Source organism: Amblyomma maculatum, chromosome 6, assembly GCF_055883805.1.
Source record: "Amblyomma maculatum isolate TAMU_Amacu chromosome 6, ASM5588380v1, whole genome shotgun sequence".
In the NCBI taxonomy this organism is placed as follows: domain Eukaryota; kingdom Metazoa; phylum Arthropoda; class Arachnida; order Ixodida; family Ixodidae; genus Amblyomma; species Amblyomma maculatum.
The window spans coordinates 50,416,731-50,432,852 of record NC_139349.1 but is presented as its reverse complement, the minus strand read 5'-3'; the positions used below and the strand labels follow the sequence as shown (position 1 = coordinate 50,432,852).

Genomic DNA, 16,122 nt, shown 5'->3' with positions numbered 1-16,122 from the left:
TATTTGCATACCACTATTGGAATTCATTTAAACCGTCTGAATAAGCTTATAGAAAGTGACGGAGTCTTTCTTGTAGAGAAGGAAGCAGATAAAAGAGGAAAGCAGTTTCTAGTTTTTCGCATCATATCTAAATCAGTTTTCGAAAACTTTATTTTTGTTTTTAGTTTTAGCTTATGAGCGTTTCTTGAATGCTGTGCTTCTGCTTTCACTAATATCTCATAAAGTCCGCCTGCGATCTTTATTCTTTCTAGGCTAAGCCCTCTAAAGGCTTCAACAATACGTTAGCCCTTTCTGTTCTATATTTTCCTGTCAAAACAAATGCTTTTTTTTTCTTCAAGAACCACAGCTATTTCCTGGTTTCATTTATCAATTATACTCTATACTGATCATTATCTGCCATTTTATTCAAGTTTAAGTATCTTATATATTCAAGTCATTTTATTATTTGGATCCTCTTGTCTACAGCATCTCAAAGGTCAGAATGGGAGCTCATCGATCTATATCTTCTGTCCTACTGTACTTTATCTCTTCAGCTGAAAAAAAATTTCTTTTTGCTTATTCTGAAAGGCACGCAAGCAGGCACCTCACCTCTCCTTAACCTCTTAGTCATTTCCCCCCTCTTCAGTGCAGCCAGCAATCCTTAACGTCTCAAATCTGATAGCAGTTTGTCCTACCTCTTCAAACATCTGGAAGCCGAAGATGGGATTTCGCGGGTTTCGCAAGCTACCGCAGGATCCATCGGTCGCACGCAACTGGATCGTGGGTGAGTCCAAACCTATGCGCGTCCTAGACTGAGCCGAGCGAGGACGCAGTTAGGAAACCGACGACAAAGGTCTCAGGTGTCGGCGGAGAGAAGGTTAAGAGAAAGGGAAGGAAGAATGCGGTGAGCTCGTAGAAAAGCAAAAAGGAATCAACGAAAGCAGCGAAGAAATACAGAACGAAACACAGCGTCACCTTCCCGCACGGACAAGAGAAGGAAGGGACCGTTTAGAAGGAGGAGCGAACAGATTTCCGGTTCCGGTGCAGCGTGAAACCGCTTCGCGATAGCGGCCTGCCGCTGCACAGGAGCGAGGACCGGGGAGGCGTAGATATTTGCGGCGTTCTCTACGGAGTGAAAGCCAGTGAAGGAAGAAAACCGGAGTGGAATCAAGTGCAGGATCAAAACAAATATAGACGCAGCGTAATAATATTAAAAAAAGTAAGAAAATGCCGCATAAACTGCGATACAGGCTGCGCCGCATCGCCAGCGAGGACGACGACGAGCGTACAAGGCCACGCGCAGGGGTTGCGGTGGAGGCAAAGGGTTAGCGTCAGGGGGCCCGGAATCCATTTTACCTCCGCCCTCGGGGCATCATTTGCGTCGTCGCTGCCTGGAAGCTCGCCCTGAAAAGAGAGCAGGAAAGAAAGCGGGGGAAGAGATGAGGAAAAATAAAAATAAAGAGCGTTGATGCAAGGGAGTCTTCTGGGGGGCTTCAGCATAATACAGGATAACGCAGCCCGAGCGCTTGCGCGCGGAGTATTTGGCAACAGCCCGACTGGAAATGTGTTGAAACTTGTTCGCTCCAGCCGCGAGATTTCGCTTCCTCCATACTCGCTTTTCTTCGGTTTCATTTTTTTTTTTTCTTCGCAAAAAAAATTTGCCTCAAGGTGTTCATCGTCCGGCCAGGTTTGCTCTGGGCGCTTGCTATATACATCTCGACGCTCGCAAGCACAGATGCGCGAAGAACTTTTCGTGCCTGTCCAACATGCAGGCGGTTGTTTACGCTTCCTAATCTAGAGCAGTAAACACGCCTTAAAGCAGGCACCTTTGAAAAAAAAAAAAAAAGAAAGCATACACAGCGCCTTCCACTGCGCAAACTTCGAGTGTTGTGCTTACATCTATGTTTTCTTTCTTTCTTTTTCTGGGCAATTACAGTCGCTTTGTTAGCGCACCTTTGCCTAGCGTGCAAGGAGTTACCCCTTGCAGATGTGAAATGAGGGTATGGAACAATTATCCTTCAGAACACTTTAGCAAACAGCGAGTGCTTTTGCCCAGCTTCGTTTACAACAACGGCGCCTTGCTATGTTAATGCTGAGGGCTTTGCGAAAGTCACCACGAAAAATGGCTCGAAATGTTACATTTAGCGCATGTGCTCTTGGCACGGCAGAGTGCCATCTGTTCTTACTAATGCGCTCTGGCATTTTCGGTCCCTTGATGCTAAGGTCTCGCGAAGTCCTCAGTGTGTAGGCTAAGCTTCCAGCGGTGCGTAAAATGCTGCCGTCCACAGCGAGTTTCTTTCGCGTTACCGAATTAAGCGCAAGGGTCGCGCTACTAGTTAGAAGACGTCGTATTTTTTAGGCATTGTAAACATAATCACTTGATAAGTACAATTGCGAACTAGAGAAGTTTGGTGTTGGATAGATGGACTCGCACATGGGGGCAATTTCCTGAAAAAACTTGCTTTCAGGTATAAGAACCTTTTCTTCGTTTCACGAGAATCGTTTCGTCAGTCGGACTGAGATTTAAAGTATTGGGAAGGGGCGAGATGGAGCGATAAAGGGCAAGGCTGTACGCGATGGGAGGAAGTGAGATCCAGAGGCGCTTAGCTCTCATCTACCATGTTTAAGCTATTCCTCTTTCCTGGAGTAAATCACGGAGATTATTTAAACAAATAGTGGTGAACGTATGAACTGACATATCTTCAGAGTTTGTAGTTATGTGTGCAGTTCTGAGTTTATTTAAGAGGAGAATATAAACACATGCGCTTTTCAACTGCATAAGTATGTTCAGTTGAACCGATCATGCTCAGTCGAGGTCTGCTGACCGTGAAAGTCAGTCTTTCTTTATTCGGAATCTTTGCTAAGCAGATGCAGCCGCTATTCACCTCACATGACGATATTATAAGACAGGTATAAACAAATGTTGTCACAGATTATCTACCACCTTTGCTGAAAAGACGGTGACCTTCAAGTGACCTATGCTGAGTTCGGTAGCGTAGTTTTGTGCCTGGCGATCTAGCTTTGTTAGATAACATATTGGAGTCAGAATTATGTATACAACTAATTTTATATGTTCCTAAAGTGGAACAATTTGCGGCATTATTATCGCAAAGTTGGCCCGACCAGTAGTTAAAATCTCAAATGAACTCCATCTTCGCTATTTCATCCCATGATGATGTCTGCTGACAACACTGCAAGCGTTATGAGTGGCCTGGATTTTTTGTGTACATGAAAACGTACAATTTTGAACGTGAATATTACATATCCAGGATGAGAACTGAAAACTAAGTGCTTGAAAAAAAAAAGGAATGATTCTTATGCCTTACTCATTGCAGTGCGCAGCACATCGCAATAGGCAGACGGAAAAACCGGGATGTACCAACGCAAGCATGTACTTTTATCATTTAAAACGATGAATTGAACAGCGGTAATGTACTACGCACAGAAGTTTAGATAATTGCATTATAATTATCAACAACAGCAGGAGTCTGTAAATGCGGAGATGTATATAGTTCAAATTTCAAGTCTTTTCTTTGTCCAGTCGTGCCTGATCGTACGCTTATACTGGTAGAAAGCGTGTTTAAACGAGATCAGAACGCTGTTGGCTGTAGAGAAAGGGATTTAATGTAAGGAAAGGTGGAGGGGTGCGGGGCTGAAGACCATGGCCTGCTACTTCAACTGGGGAAGGGGACTTTATGTAGGGTTTAGGCCCCAACAACGTGCCAGCTGCATTATAGCGAGGTAATCCTCGTGCGAGTACTTTTGGATGTTTTTCTTCCCTTTTTTTTTTTTCTCTCTTTCTTTTTGAGAGAGACACGGACGAAGTCGAACACCTGCCGTGCCCCTTGAAGTGACAATAAAGGTTTCCTGTAATGGCTGATTTAACAGCTAGTCCATGGAGTGCTTCTTTGGCAGCTACGACAAAGTGATAATTCCTTGAAGAATAAGCGAGAGGGCCTTCGGTACCTACATAGATCCCGCTCCTACAGTGACTCTAGAGGCCTTACCAATAGTCGCCACTATTCAAGGCCTCTCATTAGCACCCCATAAACCTTCAGGATATACCATATCATCATCAGCCTGACTATACCCACTGCAAGGCGAAGGCCTCTCCCATATTTCTCCACTTAACCCGGTTCTGTGCTAGCTGCATCCACCTGACCCCCGCGAACTTCTTCACCTCATCCGCCCACCTAACTTTCTGCCGCCCCCTGCTACGCTTTCCTTCCCTTGGAATCCAGTTTGTTACCCTAAGCGACCATCGGTTATCCTCTCTTTGCACTACATGTCCTGCTCATGCCCATTTCTTCTTCTTAATTTCCACTAAAATCTTGGTAACTTGAGTTATTTCTCTGACCCACTCAGCACGCTTCCTATCTCTTAATGTTACCCCTACCATTTTTCGTTCCATGGCCCTCTGGGTTGTCCTCAACTTAAGTAGAACTCCCCTGGTTAGCCTCCACGTTTCAGCCCCATAGGTGAGTACAGGTAAGATGCAACGGTTGTATACTTTCCTCTTGAGCGATACCGGTAAGCTGCTAGCCATAATCTGCGAGTGCTTGCCAAATGCGCTCCATCCCAATCTACCATATACAATGATTCAACTGATTCAATACAGTATACACGCTCCATTCATACGGGTCGCATTCCTGAAGAACTGCAGGATGAACTACATAGAGCTCTTACCAAACTACGTCCCAAGACTGTACACTGAGGTGGATTCCTGGTTACGCAGTGCATCGCCTCGCCCGCGAACATCAGAACCGGGCGCCTGGGTTTCCCTGGCCTTATCCACCCCGTGGGACGCTACTCTTTACTACAAGAAAGAACAACAATTTCGTACGCTTCCTATTGCGGGTAAAACTCTCATTACCACGCAAATAAGTATTCTTCGACACATACACCTAAGTACACTTCTTACTCATACCCGATCGTTTCTCTACCGCACCAGACATTCTCCCGCATGGCAGAATTGTCCTGAGCCTGTGCTAACTTTGAAAACTGCATGTTTTCCAGTCCTGTTGCAATTCAGTCACCTTAATTTCTGCACCCTTCTCCCGCAACGTGGCAGACTTGGTCATATTCTGAGCAGCTGAAAGATCAGTTAGCCTTGATGACCCTGGCCTAGGATATACTCGACGCTTAATACTGCGGTTTACTAAAGTTGTTTCCTCCGCATCCTCCTCCTCCATCTTGTCCACGCCACCCCTGAGACAAGGAATGATTTGGAATTAATACCTCAGTCTTGGCGCATTTTTCACTTCACTCACTCGCGTTCCCGCTTTCCGCGTATTTCCCTACGCGCCACCAGCATTTATCAATCCTTCCTCTAGTTTAATCCGTGGCCTTGCCCAGAACGCATAAAAATAAAGAGAGAGAACCACTTTTTCGAACAGCGTTGTAAACGAAGGTCACGAGAGAGAAAAAATAAACAGAATACAAAGCGAAGTAGTTTAAGCATACAATTCCAAAAAATATATACATATTACGGCGATTGGAAAGGCGCCAAACCGCTGGCGAATCTCGCCGACTGCAATCTTCTGGCGGCGCACACCGCGCCTCAAAGCGGTGGCAATGGCGGCGTCGACGTTGATGACAAATAGTTACCCATCGTTACCAGCAGCGAGTCATGAAGTGGCAATGCATACGATTGCCATTGCACCCCCCGTCGTGGCGGCCACCGCCTTCCACCGCCCCTAACCCATTTAGGAGGAAGGAGAGAATGCATGGCCCGTCGGAACGCTGTTTTCATTTGTCTACTCCACTCTACTCTTTTCTGTTTCTTCATGTACCGCTCTCTAGCATTCGGCGCAGCGCAGGGCGTCGAAGTGCGTTCGGTCGCCGTGAGCGTGACTCTCTCGGTCGTAGGGTCTATGGTAGCGTCGCGAGCGAGTGTGCTCGCGCGCCCTCGCCAGCTCCGTCGCGCACCTCGTCGCGCACCTCTCGGTGGCGGGTCGGCTCGCTCCCACCATTTGCAGCGCGGCGCCTAAAATTCCAGTAACGATAATGCCCCGACGCCTCTGCACGACGAAGCAGCACTACGACGGTAGCGACGACGAAGGGGAAGTTGTTTCATCACGCAGCCGGGCCACGCGTGTAACGGGTAGGGCCGCTGCCAATTACGGGCGTGGCAATTTGGGCCCGGAAGTTGGAGATGCGCGCCGCCACCGTCTATCTCTCTCACTCGCTGCATTTGCAGGGAAATAAGGGGTAAGCGGCAGGCCCGCAAACTAAGGGTGAGGTTTTATGTGGGAAGTGCGTACGTGTGTGTATTCGGGGGCATGGAAGAAGGAGGGACGTAACAAAGGCGGGGTTATTAGATTTGCTTCCGGTGGAACGGGAAACGCCTTCCTGTCGTTCGTCATTTCCGACCGTGATGGATTTTGACGTCACTGGGAGACGTGCTTGCACCGGCGCACTTTGCCGCTCGCTCTTAACGGTAAACAGGCGAGGAGTGCTGCCAACGGTGTCGGTATTGCCGTAGGCGGCTGTTTCCAGCGCATATCACCACCTTCCTTAGTGCCAGCACCCCACCCCCACTCCTTCACTTTCCTTCAACGCTTTCGTTGAATTAACGAGTGCAAGAACAAACTGCCGCTACTCTCCTTTGCATATGGTCTCGCTATTGACGAGTTTGTGAACCTGCTGGTGTCTCAATGTGTGTAGAGGTCTCCGACCTTCTAATCTGCCGGTTTGTTTACTCCGTCCCACCTAGTTCTTGCTTGAGTTACGCGTGTTTAGGACGTGCGATATAGCGAGGCTGTCGTAACGCCTTGCAAATACAAGCAACATCAGGGAGCTAATGCTGCACTCGGAGGCTTGCGTAACGAAGAGTTCTTATTTGCTCTTCAGCGCCAGTGAGTAATAGTGACGGAAAGCGTTGACTACTGTCACATCAAACGTGAGTGCCTCAGAGAAATTCAACTCAAGCGGGGAATGTGCTATATCCTGCCCCAGCCAAACGAATTAGGGGCCAATTTCGCCTGCGCCTTGTTCTTTTTATTTTTCATCGGTGAGTTGGCACAGGACGTGGGCATCAACCGCAAAAATGTTAACATCTGTTTTTCGTTCTCTTACTAAAACCCTTCCTTAGCTGGACCTTTCTGTCCGCCCGAACTTATCAAAGGCCGTTCATTTAGCCTTCTTAGAGGTACATTCAAGCACGTAGATTGTATGGAATGAAAGTTATCTTGTGAAAAAAAGTTATCTCTTTCCTCTTTTCTCTTTTCCACCCAGCTCGTTCAGTCGGGCACGTCTTTAGGCAGGAAAGAAGAACTTCGAATTCAGACACAGTGAAGCGACAGCAGGGTTGTTAGCTGCAATGCGCTGCAACTGTGCCTTCGCGCACTAGTGGTCCCATACAATACAACGCGTTAAATCATGTCACTACTTTTGAGGTTAACATGCTGCCACAGCAGCGTATCTATCGCAGATGGGCTCTTGTCTGTATCATTTACTTGTCATTTCTGTTCTGTGCCACCACCCTGGAAAGAATTTCTGTCCATATATTAATCCGCATATGCACGGCACTTTGTCGAACAACTCTCAAGGACCTAGCACAATTTTCAAAACTCCTTTCAATAAATTGAGGACGCACTGTATAAAGTTTATGGCACCAAAAGCATTCAAATCGTTCTTTATTTTTCCTTTTGCGAAGAACTTTTGTCTGGAGCACGCGATCACTTGCTGCAAACAATATTCTGAGCACCAGCACTGTAATTCCACAACAGAGAAAAACAACTCATTCGCTATTGAAGGAAGTTTTTTGCTCAAAACATAAATCGAGCGAACATCAAATATTGGGCACCCTAGCTCGCACTTTCCTCTAAAGGAAGCGAAGCCAATAGCGGCTCGTTCGCTTACAGCCGGAGTCGGGTGTACGCTCGGACCAATCACCAAAACCTGAGTATGTTGCGAGATCAAAATTCGTGGGTGTGCCTACTTTTTTTTCTTTTTTTGTTATTATTTTTTTATCTACGTTCCTTGTTCCTTATGCCCCTTTCTCTTGCGTCCTCTCTTGTTTTGTTCTCCATTCAAGACCATCGTTTTGGGGCGTACTTTGCGGGTCGACCTCTCATGACCATTTGCGTTGGCCGGTCAGGCCCGCGAGGCAGTGGCGTTGGCGGCAACGGCTGGGGCTTCAAATCCGTCGGCGACAGCTGGCGTTCGTGTTTCTAGCCTGTCTTTGAAATGCGCTTATAGCCGGCATAAACTTTTCTCCGCTGGCCACACGTTCTTTATGGCTTGGCCATTGGCTTCCGGTCCTGAAAAGCTCGCAGACGCTTATTGTTTACGTTTTGTTGTCGCTGTTGTTTCGAACCTAGCGCACGTTTCATTTCTCTTTAGCTTTTCCACGCAATTCTTCTTTCCGAGTACCGAAATTTTCATCACTTCTGTCTCACTCTTCCCTTCGTCCTTCCCCTCTTTCCTGTACTGCTGTTCACTCTTCAGGCATCGTGACAGGGGTTTAGCGTCTTTTCTGTTACATTTTTATTGCGTTTCCTTTTCCTTTTGTAACCGCATAGAGGTGCCTCTGGCGCGACTTTTCGACGCCAAGTTAAAGAATACTTCGATGATCAGACATAAACTGTCGACTTCATGCGTCACTTTTCATTTTCCGCGTCCGGCAGCGGCTTTGTCGGTCTCCGTATATCCCCGCACAGTACTTATTTTTGTCACTGAGAGGGCCTCGCTTTGTCGCTTCACTTGAAGGCTGGGCTTGGTTCTCCCCGCGTCGACAGTTCGGTGGCCTTATGGATTTCAATACCCCCCGCCCTCTTCCTTCTCCTCTTCGTGCCTTGAATTCTTGGATAGTCTCCCTTTATTTATTTATATCGCACCTTCATGTTCACTTCTTGGCTGGTATCTCACAGGATACTGCCGAAAAAAAAAAAAAGAAAAAGATGTCAGTGCGAAAAGGAAGACGTACGAAAACGGCGAAACCATTCGCGAAATGAGTGCTTCGACGCCATCCTTTGTCCCATTCGTTCTAATTTCAACCGTTGACGTGAATGTCGCCAGGATGTTCCCGCTATTTCACTCTCTCTTTTTCCGTATTTATTTTATTTTTTCTTCCTGTGGTGGGGGCCCTACCGCTTTTCTCCCTCCTCCTTTGCTGGAGGCTTCGTAAATATCTGTCTATATATACGACATACTTATCGTTTGTTCGCGTGACGATAGGTTTCCCATCTTTTTTTTTTTTTCGAGGAGGAGAGGGGGGGGGGCTGATTTTATTGGGTTTCAGGGCAGAGAGAGAAAGAGCTGAGCTGCCATGCTTCCATTTGTCGAGGAGGAAGGGCTGCCCAAAGGCAAAAGCAAAGCTATAGCAGCGGTTCGAATCTTGCTTCGCTTTGATTTTGCTCTCCGATTGTGGCGCGCGCTTTTCTACGTGCTCTCTTTCTTAGCGTCTCTCTCTACTTTTCTACGTCATCGCCCATTTCAACCGGGCTCCTTGCGGCGTCCTCCCCGCACTGTCTTCGAATGTGTAATCCCGTGGGTTCGTTCGTTTTCGCGCTCAAGTAATGGCCCGCCTCAGGAAGCAAACTTCTTTTACCCGTCCCCCCGTTAGCCCCCTTGGGTCACGTTCGGTTCGTTCTCAGATTAAATAAGAACAGCCGTATTTTAGCCAGTCCCTTGCTCTAGCGCTCTTCAGTTCTAGGTTGTGTGTGTGTGTGTGTGTTTTTTTTTTCGCTGATTTCGTCTCTTTCTTTGTGTGCTTTTGCAAAAAGAATTTGTGCCATGCTTAAAAACGAAGATTTCCCGCCGAGGTTTGAATGCATTTTCCTTTTCAGCGAGCACTTTCGGGCTTCCTCTGCATTAAGTTGAATGTCCTTAAATAGGAAAGCGCTTTAAGTAGGAGGCTTGTGAAAGTAGGCCCAAGGGCTTAATCGGTTCAAGCAGACATACAAAGCATTCACTCGAATCAGGTCCCTCTGTAAGGTCGAAATTTTGTCCAGGTTGAAAAGGTGGTTTGCAGAAATTCCTCACTTGAGACTCATCGCCTTTGGCCAGCATAAAAGAGAGGAAAAGGAAGAAACTGAAAGCGAATTAAGCTGCACGCAGCATTTCAATGTCTATCTGATTAACGGTCAAGAGTTTCTTTCAGTGCTTAGCGGGTGGTCAGCTCAAAGCCAAGTTGTTTGCATCTGGAGCTATAGCAAACCGTTTATTTTTGTTCCTCTCATTCGTAAATCTTTTTTACGCTTTGTTCGTTTTCCAAGCTAACGGGTACGTGAGAGAGCTGATGGTTGGCATAGTCATTATCTCGCTAAGCTCAAACAGGGCAAAGTAAAAGAGTAACTTCTGTAAGGTTGAAAGTTGAGCGAGTTGAATCTGGTTCATTTTGTAGGTAGCGCGAAAAACGAGGACCAAGAGTAGAAGGACACAGCAATAGCGCTTTTTCACCACATAAATAGCTATTAGGGTGGCCAGCGAGGCTGGACTACAAAATGAACCAGATTCAACTCGCCCAACTTTCAACCTTACTACTATACATTTCTTCTACAACGGGTTCTGTTACGTGTTTTAACTCTCAACTCTCCAGTCCAACCTCGCTGGCCACCCTAATAGTTATTTATGTAGTGAAAAAGCGCTCGTGTTGTGTCCTACTCTTGGTCCTCGTTTTTCACGCTACCTACAAAATGAACCAGATTCAACTCGCCCAACTTTCAACCTTACTACCACACATTTCTTCTACAACGGGCTCTGTTACGTGTTTTAACTCCCGAATCTCCAGTCCAGCCTCGCTGGCCATCCTAATAGCTATTTATGTGGTGAAAAAGCGCTCGTGTTGTGTTTCTACTCTTGGTCCTCGTTTTTCACGCTACTTACAAAATGAACCAGATTCAACTCGCCCAACTTTCAACCTTACTACCACACATTTCTTCTACAACGGGCTCTGTTACGTGTTTTAACTCCCGAATCTCCAATCCAGCCTCGCTGGCCATCCTAATAGCTATTTATGCGGTGAAAAAGCGCTCGTGTTGTGTTTCTACTCTTGGTCCTCGTTTTTCACGCTACCTACAAAATGAACCAGATTCAACTCGCCCAACTTTCAACCTTACTACCACACATTTCTTCTACAACGGGCTCTGTTACGTGTTTTAACTCCCGAATCTCCAGTCCAGCCTCGCTGGCCATCCTAATAGCTATTTATGTGGTGAAAAAGCGCTCGTGTTGTGTTTCTACTCTTGGTCCTCGTTTTTCACGCTACTTACAAAATGAACCAGATTCAACTCGCCCAACTTTCAACCTTACTACCACACATTTCTTCTACAACGGGCTCTGTTACGTGTTTTAACTCCCGAATCTCCAGTCCAGCCTCGCTGGCCATCCTAATAGCTATTTATGTGGTGAAAAAGCGCTCGTGTTGTGTTTCTACTCTTGGTCCTCGTTTTTCACGCTACCTACAAAATGAACCAGATTCAACTCGCCCAACTTTCAACCTTACTACCACACATTTCTTCTACAACGGGCTCTGTTACGTGTTTTAACTCCCGAATCTCCAGTCCAGCCTCGCTGGCCATCCTAATAGCTATTTATGTGGTGAAAAAGCGCTCGTGTTGTGTTTCTACTCTTGGTCCTCGTTTTTCACGCTACTTACAAAATGAACCAGATTCAACTCGCCCAACTTTCAACCTTACTACCACACATTTCTTCTACAACGGGCTCTGTTACGTGTTTTAACTCCCGAATCTCCAGTCCAGCCTCGCTGGCCATCCTAATAGCTATTTGTGTGGTGAAAAAGCGCTCGTGTTGTGTTTCTACTCTTGGTCCTCGTTTTTCACGCTACCTACAAAATGAACCAGATTCAACTCGCCCAACTTTCAACCTTACTACCACACATTTCTTCTACAACGGGCTCTGTTACGTGTTTTAACTCCCGAATCTCCAGTCCAGCCTCGCTGGCCATCCTAATAGCTATTTATGTGGTGAAAAAGCGCTCGTGTTGTGTTTCTACTCTTGGTCCTCGTTTTTCACGCTACCTACAAAATGAACCAGATTCAACTCGCCCAACTTTCAACCTTACTACCACACATTTCTTCTACAACGGGCTCTGTTACGTGTTTTAACTCCCGAATCTCCAGTCCAGCCTCGCTGGCCATCCTAATAGCTATTTATGTGGTGAAAAAGCGCTCGTGTTGTGTTTCTACTCTTGGTCCTCGTTTTTCACGCTACCTACAAAATGAACCAGATTCAACTCGCCCAACTTTCAACCTTACTACCACACATTTCTTCTACAACGGGCTCTGTTACGTGTTTTAACTCCCGAATCTCCAGTCCAGCCTCGCTGGCCATCCTAATAGCTATTTATGTGGTGAAAAAGCGCTCGTGTTGTGTTTCTACTCTTGGTCCTCGTTTTTCACGCTACCTACAAAATGAACCAGATTCAACTCGCCCAACTTTCAACCTTACTACCACACATTTCTTCTACAACGGGCTCTGTTACGTGTTTTAACTCCCGAATCTCCAGTCCAGCCTCGCTGGCCATCCTAATAGCTATTTATGTGGTGAAAAAGCGCTCGTGTTGTGTTTCTACTCTTGGTCCTCGTTTTTCACGCTACTTACAAAATGAACCAGATTCAACTCGCCCAACTTTCAACCTTACTACCACACATTTCTTCTACAACGGGCTCTGTTACGTGTTTTAACTCCCGAATCTCCAGTCCAGCCTCGCTGGCCATCCTAATAGCTATTTATGTGGTGAAAAAGCGCTCGTGTTGTGTTTCTACTCTTGGTCCTCGTTTTTCACGCTACCTACAAAATGAACCAGATTCAACTCGCCCAACTTTCAACCTTACTACCACACATTTCTTCTACAACGGGCTCTGTTACGTGTTTTAACTCCCGAATCTCCAGTCCAGCCTCGCTGGCCATCCTAATAGCTATTTATGTGGTGAAAAAGCGCTCGTGTTGTGTTTCTACTCTTGGTCCTCGTTTTTCACGCTACCTACAAAATGAACCAGATTCAACTCGCCCAACTTTCAACCTTACTACCACACATTTCTTCTACAACGGGCTCTGTTACGTGTTTTAACTCCCGAATCTCCAGTCCAGCCTCGCTGGCCATCCTAATAGCTATTTATGTGGTGAAAAAGCGCTCGTGTTGTGTTTCTACTCTTGGTCCTCGTTTTTCACGCTACCTACAAAATGAACCAGATTCAACTCGCCCAACTCTCAACCTTACTACCACACATTTCTTCTACAACGGGCTCTGTTACGTGTTTTAACTCCCGAATCTCCAGTCCAGCCTCGCTGGCCATCCTAATAGCTATTTATGTGGTGAAAAAGCGCTCGTGTTGTGTTTCTACTCTTGGTCCTCGTTTTTCACGCTACCTACAAAATGAACCAGATTCAACTCGCCCAACTTTCAACCTTACTACCACGCATTTCTTCTACAACGGGCTCTGTTACGTGTTTTAACTCCCGAATCTCCAGTCCAGCCTCGCTGGCCATCCTAATAGCTATTTATGTGGTGAAAAAGCGCTCGTGTTGTGTTTCTACTCTTGGTCCTCGTTTTTCACGCTACCTACAAAATGAACCAGATTCAACTCGCCCAACTTTCAACCTTACTACCACACATTTCTTCTACAACGGGCTCTGTTACGTGTTTTAACTCCCGAATCTCCAGTCCAGCCTCGCTGGCCATCCTAATAGCTATTTATGTGGTGAAAAAGCGCTCGTGTTGTGTTTCTACTCTTGGTCCTCGTTTTTCACGCTACTTACAAAATGAACCAGATTCAACTCGCCCAACTTTCAACCTTACTACCACACATTTCTTCTACAACGGGCTCTGTTACGTGTTTTAACTCCCGAATCTCCAGTCCAGCCTCGCTGGCCATCCTAATAGCTATTTATGTGGTGAAAAAGCGCTCGTGTTGTGTTTCTACTCTTGGTCCTCGTTTTTCACGCTACCTACAAAATGAACCAGATTCAACTCGCCCAACTTTCAACCTTACTACCACACATTTCTTCTACAACGGGCTCTGTTACGTGTTTTAACTCCCGAATCTCCAGTCCAGCCTCGCTGGCCATCCTAATAGCTATTTATGTGGTGAAAAAGCGCTCGTGTTGTGTTTCTACTCTTGGTCCTCGTTTTTCACGCTACCTACAAAATGAACCAGATTCAACTCGCCCAACTTTCAACCTTACTACCACACATTTCTTCTACAACGGGCTCTGTTACGTGTTTTAACTCCCGAATCTCCAGTCCAGCCTCGCTGGCCATCCTAATAGCTATTTATGTGGTGAAAAAGCGCTCGTGTTGTGTTTCTACTCTTGGTCCTCGTTTTTCACGCTACCTACAAAATGAACCAGATTCAACTCGCCCAACTTTCAACCTTACTACCACACATTTCTTCTACAACGGGCTCTGTTACGTGTTTTAACTCCCGAATCTCCAGTCCAGCCTCGCTGGCCATCCTAATAGCTATTTATGTGGTGAAAAAGCGCTCGTGTTGTGTTTCTACTCTTGGTCCTCGTTTTTCACGCTACCTACAAAATGAACCAGATTCAACTCGCCCAACTTTCAACCTTACTACCACACATTTCTTCTACAACGGGCTCTGTTACGTGTTTTAACTCCCGAATCTCCAGTCCAGCCTCGCTGGCCATCCTAATAGCTATTTATGTGGTGAAAAAGCGCTCGTGTTGTGTTTCTACTCTTGGTCCTCGTTTTTCACGCTACCTACAAAATGAACCAGATTCAACTCGCCCAACTTTCAACCTTACTACCACACATTTCTTCTACAACGGGCTCTGTTACGTGTTTTAACTCCCGAATCTCCAGTCCAGCCTCGCTGGCCATCCTAATAGCTATTTATGTGGTGAAAAAGCGCTCGTGTTGTGTTTCTACTCTTGGTCCTCGTTTTTCACGCTACTTACAAAATGAACCAGATTCAACTCGCCCAACTTTGAACCTTACTACCACACATTTCTTCTACAACGGGCTCTGTTACGTGTTTTAACTCCCGAATCTCCAGTCCAGCCTCGCTGGCCATCCTAATAGCTATTTATGTGGTGAAAAAGCGCTCGTGTTGTGTTTCTACTCTTGGTCCTCGTTTTTCACGCTACCTACAAAATGAACCAGATTCAACTCGCCCAACTTTCAACCTTACTACCACACATTTCTTCTACAACGGGCTCTGTTACGTGTTTTAACTCCCGAATCTCCAGTCCAGCCTCGCTGGCCATCCTAATAGCTATTTATGTGGTGAAAAAGCGCTCGTGTTGTGTTTCTACTCTTGGTCCTCGTTTTTCACGCTACCTACAAAATGAACCAGATTCAACTCGCCCAACGTTCAACCTTACTACCACACATTTCTTCTACAACGGGCTCTGTTACGTGTTTTAACTCCCGAATCTCCAGTCCAGCCTCGCTGGCCAACCTAATAGCTATTTATGTGGTGAAAAAGCGCTCGTGTTGTGTTTCTACTCTTGGTCCTCGTTTTTCACGCTACCTACAAAATGAACCAGATTCAACTCGCCCAACTTTCAACCTTACTACCACGCATTTCTTCTACAACGGGCTCTGTTACGTGTTTTAACTCCCGAATCTCCAGTCCAGCCTCGCTGGCCATCCTAATAGCTATTTATGTGGTGAAAAAGCGCTCGTGTTGTGTTTCTACTCTTGGTCCTCGTTTTTCACGCTACCTACAAAATGAACCAGATTCAACTCGCCCAACTTTCAACCTTACTACCACACATTTCTTCTACAACGGGCTCTGTTACGTGTTTTAACTCCCGAATCTCCAGTCCAGCCTCGCTGGCCATCCTAATAGCTATTTATGTGGTGAAAAAGCGCTCGTGTTGTGTTTCTACTCTTGGTCCTCGTTTTTCACGCTACCTACAAAATGAACCAGATTCAACTCGCCCAACTTTCAACCTTACTACCACACATTTCTTCTACAACGGGCTCTGTTACGTGTTTTAACTCCCGAATCTCCAGTCCAGCCTCGCTGGCCATCCTAATAGCTATTTATGTGGTGAAAAAGCGCTCGTGTTGTGTTTCTACTCTTGGTCCTCGTTTTTCACGCTACCTACAAAATGAACCAGATTCAACTCGCCCAACTTTCAACCTTACTACCACACATTTCTTCTACAACGGGCTCTGTTACGTGTTTTAACTCCCGAATCTCCAGTCCA

General features: G+C 46.2%; 1 protein-coding gene across 1 annotated transcript in view; it reads left to right on the top strand.

Moving 5' to 3' along the window:
- Positions 1 to 699: 699 nt before the first annotated feature.
- The window catches only part of LOC146185721 (protein turtle homolog B-like), a 149,465-nt gene continuing 134,042 nt past the window's right edge, over positions 700 to 16,122 (top strand). Inside the window, exon 1 of the mRNA XM_084607902.1 lies at positions 700 to 763. Coding sequence (XP_084464028.1) covers positions 700 to 763 — 64 coding nt within the window. The remainder of the gene's footprint in view (positions 764 to 16,122) is intronic.